General features: G+C 46.1%; 1 protein-coding gene across 1 annotated transcript in view; it reads right to left on the bottom strand.

The window, feature by feature from the left end:
- Positions 1-17,633, bottom strand: part of PTH1R (parathyroid hormone 1 receptor) — a 135,167-nt gene that overhangs the window by 13,087 nt on the left and 104,447 nt on the right. Inside the window, exons 7-11 of the mRNA XM_076332093.1 lie at positions 14,834-14,987; positions 8,480-8,540; positions 6,582-6,648; positions 2,914-3,008; positions 30-171 (exon numbers count right to left, since the gene is read on the bottom strand). Coding sequence (XP_076188208.1) covers positions 30-171; positions 2,914-3,008; positions 6,582-6,648; positions 8,480-8,540; positions 14,834-14,987 — 519 coding nt within the window. The remainder of the gene's footprint in view (positions 1-29; positions 172-2,913; positions 3,009-6,581; positions 6,649-8,479; positions 8,541-14,833; positions 14,988-17,633) is intronic.

The following is a 17,633-nucleotide window of genomic DNA, read 5'->3' as shown; positions in this document are numbered from 1 at the left end:
TTGCCCCCATAGTTTAACAGTTACAATACCTGGAAAGAGTTGAATAGCATTTCATAGTGCATTTGAACTTGCCAAAGAATCCCTGACACGTCTGTGTATGGCATAGCCATGAAAACAATATAGTGAACGCCAAACAGAGGCATAAGGACGAGGGTAGATTTCAGCAGCTTCCTGTAGCAACAAGGAAAGAGAAAGACACAGAGGAAATTAGTGGATGGACTGAACCTCCCAGCCAAGCTTGTCCACCTCATACCTTGGGCACAAGTCGTGTGTAATTTCATTCTTGCTCACATGTCCCCTTGGCTAGGCTTGGATATCTTACATTTCCACAGGCACCGTGTCCCCCTGCAATTTTAAACTGTTGCTTCTCTTATGGCATGTGACACAACCCAGCCCATCCTCCAGCATGTCTTGATGTGCTAGTCTAACCTTCTCCACATGCATGTGCCCACGTGATGCTGCTGTGGGTACTGGAGATGAAGACACTAAGACAACTTTTTCAGCCTCAGACCATCCCCAGCTTTGGGTCAGGATCATGGGAAGAGGGTGGAAGGGCGACTGGAAAGAAACGTGCAGTGCTGCTTCCAGCCCCCAGCCTCCCACTGGCACTAAATCCCCTTGTCCCTAAAGGATGGTTCTGCTTCAGATGACAATGACTGGACACAGTCCTGTACAACCTACAGTAGCTGACACTGCTTGAGCAGGGGGGGGTTGGACTAGATGACCTCCAGAGGTCCCTTCCAACCTCAACCACTCTGTGATTCTGTGATTCTGTCTGCTTATTGAGGCAAGACACGAAGGTCCACCCTGGGTTAGTGCCTCCTGTGCAATGAGCAGGGCTGGTGGAGGGGGAAGTGCATCTAGGAGCAGAATTACTCTAGATACCAAGGGGAAGAGGACAGTACACTATGGGGTAAGCAGGAGGTGAACACTCTTAGGAGGTGCTTTGGACTGCAGTATCACTTGGAAAGCCCCTTTTTAAAGAAGCAGCTCCATCTCAGCATAGGACCTATGCTGGGGGCTGGGGGGAGGTACAATACAACCCTGAGTACTTGGCTAGGTTTGTTCCTGAGGGAACCAGCCTTGCCTGGAAGTGATGCTAACTGAAGGATTAAACCTTCTGCCAAGAGTTACAGCAAGTCACCAAGTTCAGGCAATTATTGAGAAAGGCAGAGATCACTACCAGAAAGACCTGGTACCTCCTCTGTCCAGCAACTGGAAACCACTGAGGGAATTTAACACATTAAAAGGAGAAGGCCCCATCCAAACCATAATTAATAGCAAGCTTCAGCCAGGGAGAAATAAACCAATAGATAAATCAGAGCCCTGACAGGACAGCAAAGAAAAATGGAGAGGTGTTTTCCTGCCAAATCTCATTCAAATGAAATGTCTTGTGTTTGGAGAGTGAGATGGTAGCAATGAGCTCATGGTTTGCAGCCCAAATCATAGAATCACAGAATCACAGAATCACAGAATCACAGAATCATAGAATACCAGGTTGGAAGGGACCTCAAGGATCATCTGGTCCAACCTTTCTTGGCAAAAGCACGGTCTAGACAAGATGGCCCAGCACCCTGTCCAGTTGAACCTTAAAAGTGTCCAATGCTGGGGAATCCACAGCTTCCCTGGGGAGATTATTCCAATGGCTGATTGTTCTCACTGTGAAAAATTTTCCTCTTGTGTCCAATCGGAATCTCCCCAGGAGTAACTTGTACCCATTACCCCTCCTCTTTTCCATGTGACTCCTTGCAAAAAGGGAGTCTCCATCTTCTTTGTAGCCACCCTTTAAATACTGGAACATGGTGATAAGGTCTCCCCTAAGCCTTCTTTTCTCAAGGCTGAACAAACCCAGTTCTCTCAGCCTTTCCTCATATGGCCGGCTTCCCAGTCCTTTCATCATCTTTGTGGCCCTTCTCTGGACCCTCTCCAGCCTGTCCACATCTTTTTTGCATAGCAGGGACCAAAACTGAACACAATATTCCAGGCGTGGCCCGACAAGCGCTAAGTAGAGTGGGATAATGACTTCTTTATCTCTGCCGGTGATGCCCTTGCTGATGCAACCCAGCATCCTGTTGGCTTTCTTTGCCGCAGCAGCACGCTGTTCACTCATAGAGCTGCTTGTCCACCATGATCCCCAGGTCCCTTTCCACAGAGCTGCTCCCCAGCCGGGTACATCCCAGCCTGTGCTGCACTCCTGGATTATGTTTTCCCAGGTGCAAGACCTTACAGTTGTCCATTCTGCTCTCCCCCCTCTGCATGTGTCATGCTGGTCAGTCCAGCTCAGGAGATTATGAGAAGCCTCGGGACATCTCAAGCAGCTGAGGTGTCTCAGCAATCTGCTTTTTCTGTCCAGTTTGACCATGCTACAAATATACTAAATTATCAAGAGAGAAGAGCTGGCAGAACAAAGGAAAACAAAATAAACAAGGAAACGTCAGATTTCCAGCAAAGAGTCAGGAATCCTTTTTCATTTCAGCAAAAGCACTGAAACACCCGCTGAAGGGCAGATTTAACAAATAAACCAAGTTTTACAAAGCACAGGAGGGAAATAAATAGAAATAAATGAATTGGTACAAGTTTTAGGGGCTTCAACAGCATAAGCAATGCTTTTATTTTTGCACTCTTGGTTCAAGGACAGCACAGTCACTTCCAAACTGGCTGAAGAGACTGAATTCCTCTCTTTAACCTATGAGGCAGGTCTCCCAGGTTGGATTTGAAAGGTTTAGGAGATGTTTAAACTGCTGTTGATTCATTCTGCATTACCAGACTTGGAAGACAGCATTCTTCTCACCTTATTTTAGGTGTCTAGAGTGTAGGTACCATGAACTAGTCACCCTGGGCTCCCTCTGTAGTCAAGGGGGTGAAACAAGGACTTTGACATCTCCCAAAAAGTGGAGAGAGTATGTGACTCACCTGTACTGTTGTCTTGAGTCACACCTCCCTGCATTCGTCTCTCGTAACTTGGTTGCTAGGACTCTGATAATATTGATAAAAAGAATAAAATTTACCTGGAAGAGGTGGGAAAAAAAACCAACAAAGAAAGGATAACTGTTAAAAAAGATCCAGATGATGATAGTGTTGTTTAGTCAATGCTTTCCCCAAGATGAGTCAAGGGGCTGTAGCAGTGACCTGAGCATGCTGGGTGTGAAGCCCCTCCTAGGAGAGAACTTGTCCTGTAGAAGGGATGAGCTCCCCAGGAAAGACCCAGTGTTTGGTGGGATCTGGTCAGCTGTGTTTAACCTGAATGGTCGAGAGAGAGAAGGGAATGGCTTTCGCTGACAAAGTGTGGGCGTCTCACATGGAAACACCTACATCTGAGCTAGTCGGCCCAGCAGACACCTGATAACTGGGTATGTTATCGATATATAAGGCAGTGCTTACCAGGCTTTTTGAGGTATGGACTACAGACAACTCTCAGTATTTTTCACATCTTTTTTTAAAACTCCATACAGTGATATGGGTCATTTTCATGGCCTCATAAACCTCTCAAACTTAGTTCGAGGTCTAGGGAGCAAAGTGAAATTAGGTTATATTTGTCTCTTGCAGCCCACCCAAGATTAAGATCTCCTCAGGCTAAGAGAAGCATTAGTAGGATGCCTTTCCATATTTCCATGTGCAAAAGGAAAGAAGAGCAAGCAAACTGCACCATGATTAAGACACAGAGTAGATCTAACTAGAGATGACAGATCAAGAATGCAGAAGGGCAATATAACTGTAAAACTTCTGTTGTATGTCTACTGCTAACTCTCCCTCTGGAGGAGTGTTTAGGATGGACCAGGTAAGGACAGTAAGGGTGTGGCAGGGAGCCACATCTATGAACCCATCTTGTGGCCAGCTGCTCAACCAAGCTAATCTGGTCCTACAGGAACATGCTCATGGTGACCCATGCAGCAAAAGGTAACGGCAACACCTCATGGCTACACTGCCACTTAACAGAGATGAAAAATGGGGAGACGTTTGAGGGATTCTCAGCTTTTTGGAACTCTTCAGAGACTGGTTTCACTGGGGCTGGGATTACTCCTGCTGCTGCCCCAGACAAACCCATTGTTGGGACTATGGCAAGGCCACAAGCAGAACCATTGTGTTACTGTCTGCACTGGGCAGATCGATGTTGCTGGGCTAACGCCGATGCCTATGGGTTTCTCTGGAGGCTTGCAGCAGTCATTTGACTTCTCAGATGCCAGTATAGCAGCTTTTCAAGGAAACAAGTTACCATGCCACACACAATCTCATAATTTTACGCCAGAAGGGACCATTGTGAACATCTAGTTTGATCTCCTGCAAAACACAGTCCGTAAGACCTTCTTGTATTCATTTTTGTTTGAGCTATAGCAGATCTGGGTTTCAGTGTTTCCATGACGGAGATCCTACCACAACCATTGGTAAGTCATTCCAACAGTTAATTATCCTCACTGTTAAAACAAGTAGTTCCCTGAGCCATTGAATGAACAGAGCCTGTTTTGCTATGGCTTTGTCTTCTGTGGTTGGATTCCTTCTCCTTTAATGAGGTGCAAGTTCATTTTGAACAGCTCTCCTCTGTGTTAAAAAGGGGGTAAGGTCGTACTACACCCTCTCCCTTGAAGGGGCATTAGTAGAATTTCTCTCCCGTATCTATCTGACTGTTTTCATGAGGTTTGTGGGAATTTAACATCCATGCAACCCCATTCCCTTAGTTACATTTGGTTGGAATTTACTGACTGGCACAAAAGTTATAAGGGAGGGATGGATAGACCGACAGGCAGAGAAGCACACAGCCTGGGGGCATATAATTCATTTTCATTGGAAACCAATCTGAAAGGGAAAAAAAAAGGCAGGCTTTGTTTCTCATATGAGTTTTTCTAGCTTCAAAGGCTCAAAAGTGGGATCTCGTTCTGCATTTGTCGGCTAAATGGAAGATGGCCAACCTTATCACAGTCAGGAGGGAAACTCCTCTGACTTCCTGAAACATGTGCTAAGTTTTAAAAGAAATCCAGACAACTGAATAACATCAAAGCTAGCTGCAGAGTGGCGGGATTTTAAGCCCCTCAGCCTCCAAATTCTCTGCAAGTACATCCAGAAAATGCTTAACTTAGTCCAGCAACATATGACCAGCCAGTGTGGGAATTGAAAAGGCAGCCAAGTGAACAATATGAACCCACAGAAATTAAACAGAAACAACCCACAGAATATTTTTGCATGATAAATAGCTGCATTTGCAAATAGCCAGGATACAAGCACAGCAGAGCCTCATGGAGAAACATTATTTTTACAAGGACGAGCCTCAATTGAGCTCTTTCTCCTCTGCTAATTGGGCTTTAAATTAAATGCAATGGGGTTGCTGGCATTCATCTAGTTGAACTATCTGAACTTTCTTCTCCGTCCTACTATTTCGTTTCCAATGACCATGATGTGGGCTTGGTGATTCGTTTCTTCCAAGGTGCAGAACTCATTGCTAGAGCCAGGTGGAGAATTTCCACCGAAAGGAAATTCTGATGAAGAAAAAAGCCCCCCCAAGTCCAAAGCAGCTCACCTAGTTGCACATATGAGCATATTCACCTCAGAAACTTTCCTGCTGTTTATATGCAGATGGTCTGATTTTCTTCTCACCCACACTGATCATCTTCCAAGGCCTCCTGATTTGTGAGTCAGAAGGAAGTATATAGAGCTTGATGCAAAACCCTCTGAAGACTACAGAGAGATTCTTACTGACTCCACTCAGCTACTCGTGGATGAATGTAAAGGGGGACTAGGATGCGTGGGAGTGGACAAGCTCTTTTGCATGCACTCATCTAACCATCAGAAGATGGAGTAATGGAGAACCATAGAGAAAGACAGAGGGAGGAAAGAGGGTAATTCATGAAAACTGTGAAAGCAGGTTCTCTAGCTAATTAGGACCCTGCTCAAGCAAACACATAACTACCCACCAAATTCCCCTTGTGCAGATAATCACTTCTTATAATGACCTCTCCAGCTTGTGAGAGCTCAGTCCTGTGTTTGGATAATGTCACTTGTATCCTTTCTGTCCCCTCTGACTCCTGGGTGAGGGCTGAAGTGATCCTCCATCAGTGATTAACATCATGTCCGATCATAGCTGGGGTGGTTTAACTTTTGTCCCCACCTTTGAGGTATCCCAAGCTTTTATCAGTTCAGAAAGATGAGTCTGAAACAGTCTGATGACACTGAAGCACGCCTGGGGAAAAGGTTTGGTCCAGCTACAGAACCCAAATTGCAGTTCTTCCCACTGGAGATGCCTGGTGAGAACGTGTTATGACCCCTGAGGGTTTCCAGTATCACATGGGGTGGAAATACTGGCTTGAATGTTTGTTTCATTAACGATTTTAGGGTCTTACCCTTGTGTCTTTTTTCTCTCCTAAGCAAAACTTGAAGTTGCTCATAAACCCCTCTGCCACATGCAGCTATCAAACTTACAGGCAGGTCAAATATAAGGCCCTTAAACTGGATATATAGAGACTCCACACTATTAAGGCAGGAGCTGTGTTAACAGGGTGATTAGAGTAGAGCAGCCTGGCTCAACTCTTCCCACTGAGCCTGCATCGACCAAAGGCACTGCCTCCCACCCCTCGCAGTCAGCCAGTACTCACCACGATAGCTGCCAGGATGGGCACCTGAATAATCCATTTTAAATTGCCAGCACTCAAGTCCCAACACCTGAGAAGAGATGGACATCCCATCAGGTAATCATTGGGTACAACGAGCAACAGACTCAAGTGTCGTGTTGGATAAATCCACCTTGGAAGGATGGGTTCCTCCAAAGCCCGGTGTGGTGGAAGGACCTAGCTCCAACCTGCCTTCAGTCAGCATGGCTTCGAAATAGCCCTTCTCCTGCTGTTATACTATTCAATACTGAAACCACTACTAAACGCGTTTAAAGTTATGCTCTCCAGATGGTGGAACAGCTCTTTCCACAGTCATCAAGACTTGTCCTTCTGGGCAGGAACCCACCCTCTTCCACTTCTTCTTCACCTCCTTACCAGAAAAAAACTACACTAAGAGCAATCCAGCTTTCATGAAAACAAGAGAGGCTGAAATGGCCTAATATTACCCCTTGGAATAAACCCGCATAACTTTGCATGGGGACAGGTCCTGTCTGAAGACACGGTGATGGGGACGATGCTGTGGTTCTACATTCAGTTCCTGTGCTTCCTTCAGCCCTGCTCTTGCAGTGAGACCCAGCCATGCCCCACAAAAGTCTTTATCTCCTTTTCATCTTCAGCCCTTATCCAAGTGAGGACTGGAAGGGCAAACTGTTGGTGGCGTGGATCTTGGGCTACGGTCCTCTGTCTGCCAAGAAGGGGCTGAACACTATTTCCTCCCAGGCGTTTCCAGCAGCCATTGAATAAGGTCACTCAGTGTTAATTACTCTGTTTGAATTCTCTCCAACCACGGAGAGAGGAGTGCCACAGGCTTTTCTTTATCTGAGCCAGACAGCCCCCACATGGCAGCTGCAGTTTTCATTTCACGGGCCAAATGCTGCCCAGGCAGCTATTCAAGGAAAGCGAGAGGCAGGGGCAGAGAAACCACTGGTGCTGACTGAAAGGCTCTACGAGGATGAGCCTGTGCCAATGCAGATGCATCACACTCCAGTAGCTGTGCTACTCTCTCCTTCCAAGCCTGGAGCTGAAATCCCATTTGGAAAGCAGTCTCCTCCCAGGCAAAGCCATGTGAAATGTTGCCTGGGGACCCCCACGCTTTTGCTGGCAGATCGTGGGCAGATGAAACCCATCGTGTGGTCAAGCCTGTGCGTTATTGGGGGAAAATGTGATTGTTTTGGGGTTTGAAGATTGGATGCTACGGATCCTTCATTCAGCATACTGTAAAAATATGAAGCCATGAGGGTGCATGTGTAGGACCAAAGAAGCAACTGATCCAGTATCTTATTTCTGACAGTAGCCAGAAGCTGATATTTAATGTGGAACAGGCAAGCAGGTAGTGATATTTTTCTAGAATATTCTTCCAACAACCTGCAGTTCAGGACAGCTTCCTGAGCCAGAACATTACTGAGTATTTAATGCTTCTGGAGGAATTTATCTTCCATGAATTTGTACAAATGCTTTTTAAACCTAAGGACATGCTGGCATCCACACCTCCTGCAGTGAGGAGTTGCAGCTTCACCACCTCACCAGCTCCGAACCGCCTCCTTTGACTGCGCTGAACCTGCTATCTCCCAACTTTATTCCCATTCATTCAGGATTTTAAAGATCCCTGTCCTGTCCCTGCCTAGCTCTGAGCAGTCCCCGTTAGCCCCAGGCGTTCACATTTATCAAATTCTGTAAAATGAAAAGAAAGCTCGGAAAGTTGCACCCACCTTTATCCTTCCCTGCCCCCCCCCCCCAAAGTTTGCTAACTTCATAGTAGAAATCACTTCTGGCTTTGCCTTGTTCCTTTTTTCCTTTTGATTTACCCACTAAGTCACTGTTGCCAAAAGCCCCACAAAAGCATCACACGTAAAAGGGAGAAGAGAAAATCTGATGAGACTTACTCTGTGTCAGCTAGAGTGGCTCTCACGCTGGCCCACGCTGTAACAAATACAGCAGGGAGTCCTGCAAAAAAACACAGGTCAAATGGGGTGAGTAGGGGGACTAGAGGGCTCCGTTACCGTAAGCCTAGGTGGAGTGGGCTAGAGGAAAGTGGAAGAAGCAGTTTTTAAATATTCAAGCATAATTTAGACTAGGAAAGCCTGATCTTGGTCTCACATCTCTTCTGTAGTCCAAATGGTAAACCAAACAGTAGCAGGGAGCATTTTCTGGAAGACAAATGTTATGGTCTGGACACGTCCAACCTACTAAACTCTCCTGGCTTCCAAAATGGAGCAGCTTGCTTTCCCAAGTTGCTGGCCAGGAGTGGTCCAGGCTTAAGCTGCCTCCTGGTTCGTGCTTGGGAGATGCTCAGGTCTGGGCCTGAGATGGGCCATGGACTTCGCAGGATAAATCATCAAGTTCCCGTGCCTGTCCTCTAGCACTACCTTAGAGAGACATAGCCTGCAGTGCTTGAACCTGGGTGACTGACACCGGCTCTAGCCAACTGGTTCGGTTTGAAGCAGGGAAGGGTTTCCTGCAGCACACCTTTCTCAAGACATTTGTTCCCTTCCCCTGGTGTCAAGGAAAGGTGGATCTGGAGTCAGGCTCAGACCGTATCTCCAAGCACAGGGCTGGATGGATTAGAAGCTCTTTAAGCGTGACAGACTTGCTGCATGAAGCAGATAAATGCTAGAATTTAGGGTAATGCTTGCAAAATACTCTAGCCAAAGGTTCACTCCCAAATGAACCATCCTCATTTCAGCACAGTAACACTGGGCATCATCTTTTCCCTGTGAAACGTAAAAGAATCACCAATATCCAACCGCAATCTTCTATTTATTTTTTTAGGGTCCAGTTCTGCTCTATTTGTACAACTGAGTCCCCTACTGGCTTCCCTTAAAAGGCAGGATCAAATCCACAGTAGCTTCTACAAATTCAAGAAGAATAGCCCCTTTCAGGTGAAAAAAAAAATAAAAAATAAATAAAGGCGACATTTATCACCGATGACTGTAAATATGCTGTTCACAGTCTAAGCTTATTGGGGCTCGGCATGCATAAGCACACGCTTAACTTTCAGCATGCACTTAAGTCTCATTAGAGTGCTTAAAGGCTTTCCTGACCACGGGTGCTTTCCTGAGCTGGGGTGTGGAGCAGGGACGCCTGTCTCATACACATATGGACAACAGGGCCGTTATCTTGGTTGGAACCTTTAAATGCCATGGTAATATAAGAAAGCATAAATAATTAAACACAGAGCCTCACTCAGGACCAGCGCAGCAGCGCTGCCTACAAAGATACATTTATAAGGAATGCACCCTGCTTTACAATCCCCTGCGATGGCTGGCATTGGAAAGAAAATACTTAACCTATTGCACTGGGAACCCGTGAGCGTGCTGAAGCTGAGGGCTTGGGGAAGGTGATGATTTATCGTAACAAGCACCGTCTATTCCTCCTCACTGTTAATCACCTATCTAAGAAAAAAACGTGCATGCTCCGAACTACTGGCTGAGCTATCAAAGGCTTAAATGCATGTAACTTTGTTGATATCGTTGGTAATATTCAAGTTTATATTAACCGAGAAACTGGCCATGTTGAGAGGCCGACATGCCTGCTGCCTGCTTGCGAGATGGTGGATGTTCACCCGCGATTGTGAAGCTCTAAGTTTGAAAGATGGATTGTTTCGGAGGTTTAGATGCATTTGACACGTACTTGTTCCCCACTAGCCTGTTGTGCACTTCAGAAGAGACACTGTTCCCTTTCATACTAATCCTGTGCTGTGTTCAAGGTTTCTAGCAACAATAAAATATACAGGAGAAAATAATTATACCTAAAAAATCCCTGTGTGTGGATTTATTGTGCCCTGTGCACTGCTGCCTCACTCTGTTTAGGCAAGCTTAGGAAAAGGATCTTTGACATTTTCTGCAAAACATACAGAGCAAATTCCTGGCACCAGTTTTATTGCTACATTTGTCTTTCTGCATCTCTTACATTGTTCTTTTTTTGCAATGTGAACAATCGTAAATGTTCTTAAAATGTTCTTAAATTTTCAAAAAGTGGTATGAATCCTCCCCCTCCCTTTCCTCTGCCTCATTTTTGGATTCTCTCTACATCCATGTAACATGGACTGTTTGGGCCATTAGGTAATTTCTAGAGTTCGATCTTTTCCTCCCACTCTGGTAAGCTAGTCTTTCAACTTGGAGAGTCAGAAGGCTTAGCTTTGCCTCCAGCATCTCTTTTACTTTCAGAGGGTGACTTTTTGGTGCCTCCACTTGAAAGTCCTGGTCTTTGATGTCCCAAGACTGACAATCCCTCCTGCTGAGCACTCACAGTGCCCATTGATGGGAGAGCCACTAACCAGAAAATCAGGACTGATGTCCTCAAAGTTAGACATCTAAAGATATCCACAAACAGCAAGATACCCAAAAGGATGCAGCTCTGTGAGCAGCAAAGTCACATGTGATTAGATGCGTCATAGAATCATAGAATCATGGAATGGCTTGGGTTGGAAGAGACCTTAAAGATCATCTAGTTCCCACCACCCGCCATGGGCAGGGACACCTTCCACTAGATCAGGTTGCTCAAAGCCCCATCCAACCTGAACCCTTTCAGGGAGGGGGCATCTACCACCTCTCTGGGCAACTTGTTCCAGTGTCTCACCACCCTCTCAGTAAAGAATTTCTTCCTAATATCTAACCTAAATCTACTCTCTTTCAGTTTAAAACTGCTACCCCGCATCCTGTCACTACACTCCCTGATAAAGAGCCCCTCCCCATCTTCCCTGTAGACCCCCTTTAAGTACTGGAAGGCCACTATAAGGTCTCCCCAAAGCCTTCTCTCCTCTAGGCTAAACAACCCCAACTCTCTCAGCCTGTCCTCACAGGGGAGGTGCTCCAGCCCCCGATCATCTTCGTGGTCCTCCTCTGAACCTGCTCGAGCAGGTCCATGTCTTTCTGGCATCACCAGAAACCCACCAAGGAAAGGAAAGTGAGTCTCCAAGAAGCCTGTGATCTCCTGGATGGCTGTAAGCACAGACAGATGCAGGAGTGGATGCATGCATGCACGTCCTCCCCCTTGCACGTATGTACCCCACATGCACGACCGGTGTGACGCAGGATGAACCCCACCGGGCGGCGATGCCGTGAGCGACTTCTACAGAATCCACATTGTATGCGCTGTGCATTTCCAGTCAATACACACAGTGTGTACAATGCAGGTGCTATAAAGTCAGGTATCTCCCCATCAGCTGGAAAAAGTGCAAACCTCAAGCTGGGCAAAGTTTGGTGGCCACCCCAACCCCTTTCCTCCCCTCTGCCGCTTTTCTTGTGTACGTCTCCTAGCAGTTGGAAAAATGGCTTTCATGCATGTGTCAAAGCTGTAAGAGAGGCGATTGCAAAGCGACTGCTAGAAGAAAGCTTATGAATAAAGACCTTATGTAGGTCTGGAGAAATCTGGTCTCGGTTCCCTGCTATTTGAAAACCTCTCTGAGGAACAATGCTTGTGTTTTTTCAGTCCCTCTGTGTCACAGTTTCCTAATATTAAATAGGGCTAATAATACCCTCTTAGGCCTTTTGTCCTATTAGGTACGAATACTTTCAGGCAAGGATGATTTCTGCTTAGATAAACATGCAGGGCTCACCAGCACGGGTTTTTGGACCTGAGCACCTTTAACAGTAACACATCGATCTATTTGTCTTTTCCAGGTCTCCTTGTAACCCTCTTTTGCACCGTAGCTGAAAGCCAGCGCAGTCCAGCCGGCCGGGGGGGAATTAACATGGTGTGAAGGAAAAATACCAGTGGAATCAGCTTGGGTTTTCTAGCTATTGGTCATGCTTTTTAGACTTCCTTCATAAAACAGCTGCAGGGAACTTGAAGTCTGCTGGGGAATTTACTGTTGCCCATAATATCATTATTTATTTATTTTTGTTGGGTGCTGGCAAGGAACAAGTTCCTTTCTGTCATCAGTGTCTCCCTTGCAAGAAGGGCGCTGCGGACTTTCACGGAGCCATGCTCCCTTGTGCCAGTGAGGATGTGGATTGAAAAGACTCAACAGAAATCTTTGGGTCTGACATCAAAGAGTAACTATATGATCTGGTTTCTTCAGTAGCCTGGAAATAAGATGCTGTAGGGTGATTTTTGGTCCCCATCCCCACCTTGGAAATTTCCAGGCAGGATAAATGCACCGCTGTTTATTGTTACACAAGCAAGAAAAAAAATCCCAGCTTTTGGGGCAAACTTGTCTTTTCTGTACCTATGTGGAATGTCGTAATTATTTATCGCTGATTCCCTGTCATTCATTGCTGTGGTATGGGCAGGATCCAGTGCCCACTGCAGGGAACTGGAGTTTTTCCACTGACTCCAGTGGGTCTTGGATTGGGTTGCCCTTTCCAGTGCCCAAAAGCTATCAAAGCAGTACGTCTGTGCGGGGGTGTGTGTGTACATTATCATGCTAATCAAAACAAAGCAAAAACAAATGCAACTGGAGGGATCCTATGTTCTCATTCCAGAGGAATTTAAATTGAGCGGCCTCAAACTTTTGGAAGCACATAGATGATTGGTGTTGTGACAGGTGTGACTTCAGCTTTGTGGTCGCTCTGATAAAATGATTATACTCTGGCAGTGGTTGGAAGAATTAATGAGAGGAACCCATGCCTGTTAGACTGTTTTCCTTTGGCTGTATTACGAGCAGCATCAAGTTGGTTTTTCTTGTTAAACATATGGCATTATTTTTCAACTGTTTCCTTCTCTTCCAGAATTTGCTCTGGGGAATTGCTTCTTTAAGTCTGCTCTGTGCAGCTGAGTGCCATTTTCTGAGAAGCAAATTTTAGATAGCTTGAAGGTTTGGAAGAGGGTGGGGGTTTAGGTTTTTTTTTGTTTGGTTTTGGTTTTTGTTCGTTTGTTTTAAAAAAGAGATGACATCGAAAGTCCTCTCTGTCTCACGGCAGCTGAGGTAAGAAATACCCTGTCCCCAAAATACCTATTTATTTATTTATTTTCCCTCAAACCTACCAGCTGGCTGGGACTAGACTTTGCCTGAGAGATGGATGCCTACTTTGGGACTCATGTTTCCACCTCCCATCTTTATCATATGGCAGTACCGGCAGTTTCTGATCTACGCACGAGCTGAACGTGAGGTTAGCAAGGAGCTTGTGGTCCCCTTCTCCCCCATATCACACTTGGGAAGGAGGAAGGCTGGAGAGAGTCCTGCGGGCTGGACTGCCCTCGGTTACTGAATCCCTTGCTTGCTCTCACAAAGCGAAAACCTGCAGTCCTCCAGAAACTCGGTCCTGCACTATCTGACTTGCTCAGAGCTCCACGGTTAGAGACAGCGATTTTCTTCCAGAAGAAATCATGTGCTGGAATGGGGATGGTGTGGTACACACATTAATCTTGTCCTAAAACGCAGTCAGGATGTGGCCAGGTGCATTTTAGACCTGGAACCTGGTAACCATAGACACCTCTGAACAGGTTTTTCCTGCTGTAAGTTCTCGTAGACCTACACCCCATTATTCTTAGTTACGTCCTCAAGGATCATCTAATACATTTCCTGTTCTCCCTTACAGTCCACACGCTTCAGACAACTGTGGGCAGTTGTTTTATTGTCCTCAGCCTACCAGCACCTCATAACTCCTTGCAAGCCAAAGCTAATGCCAGAAATGAACAGAAAGCACATTCTCGTCTGAAATGTGTGTGCCCACAACGCCTTCCACTAATGAGCACCCTCCCTGCACCCACATCCCGCCCCTTTCTCCTTACTCCAGGAAAAGACGCCCAAGTTAAAAGAAAAGGAAAAAAAAAAAGGCTTCCCCACAAATTGCAGGTTTCTACTGGTGCTCCAACACTCATGAATCCTCCAGAGCTTTTTAAAGCAACTGAGATCTGAGGTAGGAAATCAGAGCTTAGGTCTGCCATTGGGAGCAGATGCTCACAGCCTCATGCAACTTTCCGCCCCTCCAGCCCAACTCCTGTTTCTCAGCAGGAGGCATTTGGCAGAGATGGGGATAACTCAGAGGGTGCACTAAAATCAGTTGTCACATGCACACATCTGCTGCCCTGGAAGGATGGCGAGATGTGCTGTCTCTCCATGCCTGGGCCGATCCTTCCAGAGAACCTAGAAGCGCCACAGTGTAAATACCACAACTTAGAAATTACAAAGGCTTCACAAGAGAGCTAACCTGTCCTTGCAAGGGTCACTGTGTCTCTGATGCTCACCCTGCCTCTGTCCCCTCTCCTGTATTTATGTATATACTCTATCTGCTTCAAAGACTACCTCCAGCAGGCTTCTTACAGGTCAGCCGTAAGGAGCAGCCATGACTTACCCCAGCCAAATAATGTGAATCCCCAAAGATACTTCTTCTCTGAGAAAAATGCCATGAAGATGAGGCTGTGGAGATAGAGCCCTTCCACCAGAATCCAGTAGTAATTGGTTGCCAGGAAGTAGAGGAAGAAGGTTACCGCTACTTTACAGCCCACCTGCAACGACCACAGAAAGACAGGGTTATGTGAGGAACATGGTGTGAAATTCTTGTTCGACAGAAAGCCATAATTTACCAAGATGGGCTGGAAAACAAGATGGAGAAAGGAAAATAATAAATCAGAAAATCCTGTTGCAGGGCTTTTACAAGGGGGAAAAATCAGTGCAAGAACAGAAGAGATGAACAACTGAGAAGAAAGCTTCCCCTCAGCCTGACTTCGTGTCTCCAATAGCGGGTGAGTTGGGAGGTGTAGGAGGACAGGGCACATGTGGAGAGATGCTGACCTGACCCTACTCTCCCCCAACCAACTGATGAGGGGCTCCCGTGCTTTCTAGGACAGCCGTGTTTCATCTTTTCCCTGTGATTCTTGTCCAGGTTAGAGGACGAAGGGCTGTGGACAAATCACCTCGGTCTGGGTGACCCGGTGCAAATCATATCACTTGGAAGTACAACTCCCTCCTCAGCTCGTGGAGAGATACGGGCACTGTGCTGAGGGTGAGTCACCCCATCCTGTCATGGATGTCCAAGACAGGGTCCTCCAGGGCTGCCTGTCTTTCCTCAATGGGTGTGAAGACACCCTAGATGGCTGCTGTAGGCTTTGGCGACTGGTCCTCCAAGAGCAAACCGAAGATGGAGGATTTCACCCACAACGTCAAGGCGTTTTCTGAACAGACCTGAGGTGCAAGGTGGGAGACCTGGTAGAGACTTCCAGGACACGCTGATTTTAAATGGGTGCATTAGCTGAACTCTCACTCCACACTGACCTGCAATCCTTTGCTTTCTTGAAAGGAAAACCCTGACTGTGACTCAACGCTCCCCTGCCCTTCTGGCAGAGTGGGACAAAGCTGTCCTTGTTCCAACGTTTCTCAGCCCTAGTAGAGAAAGGCTGCAAAGTAAGGATGCCGCACAGGGTTAATTGGTAAAAATAATGCCATCTCTTGTCAATGTGGAAGTGCTAGGACTCTGGGTAGTCCGATTTCACAGGCAACTTCTAACTACCAAACACATCCCGCAGCAGCAGCACATCTCCGTGCTGCCCCTTACTTTGAGAGGGATACAAGCGACTTGCAGAAAATGTCAATAATAAGTACCTTGTAAATAAAAAGAGAATTTTTTATTCTGGCCCAGCTCTTACGCTAATCCTTTGCCAATCAAAATGAATATGCACAGATTATAGACGTATATATGTATATATATAAAATATGGACATATTTACACCCATTTTCTTTTACAGGTGAAGTGAGTTAAAATAGAAGGAAGATTAATTAAAAAATCCCCACCCAGGTTTAATAATAATTTTTATGTTTACAAAAAATCACCATCTACTCACACAGAGGGAGCATCAGGCAATAATTACGAAGCTCCCACTTCACTTGGAAACAAAAGAAATACATTAATTCTCGCCTTCATCACTTGTTTGCCTCTCAATTCGGCAGAATGGGAAATGCCATTAAATTGCTAATATTCAAAGAATGCAATATATTACCCCAATTATTCCTTATAACGAGTCCAGCCCAAGGAGAAACAGGAAACAATGCAGTAAAACATTTTGTGTTCTTTCCAAAAAGGGAGTGTTTTGAAGTGTGCTGAGTGCTCCAGCCAGAGACTCACCAAATTAAGGAAATGGATCTCTGAAATGGGAAGGAAACACGGTAACTTATTTCCATCTGGGGGGACTTGGATGCACAGTGGGACTCGTCATACATGCTGATTTTATGCAGGGGTGTTGGTGGCCAGGTCCCTGGTAGTAGCACAAGCTGTGAGAGACTTGAGAAGCCGAATGAATACACAGGCGGAAAGTTTGGTGCTGCATTGCGAGAGCCACTCGCCACTCCACTAGGATGTTTGAGGTAGCTGAGATTTTTTGTGTGCATTGAAGGTAACCTTGATCTTAGATACTAAAATCTACCTCGTCTGTTTCTGCAGCATCCAACAATTCATGGGTGATGAGCTGTCATACCTAGGATCCACCATGGGAAATCTGTGATGAGACCAATGGCAAGAAGAGCAGACAGCTTCAGTGAGCGGGGACAACTTTGAAACCTGAGGATGGGCTTCATCTCCCCCAAGCACATGGACAATGCAGATGTCTCCATCTGAGCTTTCTATACAGTGAAAAGAAACATATACATCTGGAGACAAGTTCACCTGACCTCACTTCAATTTTTATTTTAGGATGTGGTGTATCATACCCTTGACTTGACTGGCTGTATTGACCATACTGACTCAGCTGATCATAGATGGAACCTGAGGTGACTGGATTGAATGAAGGTGTCTCCCTTGTAGACATCTGGTTTTTGCAGATGAACCCTACCCTTTCTTATCATACCTCATAATCCCTCCATTGTCCCTTCTAAAATGTCTTTTTTCAGAGATGGGAGTGATAAATCATAACGGGAGCAACCAGCTATGGTTTGCTGCAAAATTACAGTGAGGTGAGATGTCTACCACTGACCTTCTTCCTCACAAGCTGCCTCTGCTCTGGCAGAGGCTGAGAGCCTCCCAAGACACGTTGAACCATGGCTTTGCCACATCTGGGTTGTCAGTCGGCTGGTACAGATGTTACAGCACAGTGATGCCTCCATGGGTCATTCAGGGAGGATCTCCAGGTGGAAAATCAGCCAATTGCACCTCGTGGTGGGAA

This window comes from Aptenodytes patagonicus, chromosome 2 (assembly GCF_965638725.1).
Source record: "Aptenodytes patagonicus chromosome 2, bAptPat1.pri.cur, whole genome shotgun sequence".
Classification (NCBI taxonomy): domain Eukaryota; kingdom Metazoa; phylum Chordata; class Aves; order Sphenisciformes; family Spheniscidae; genus Aptenodytes; species Aptenodytes patagonicus.
This window is presented reverse-complemented; position numbering and strand designations above follow the sequence as displayed.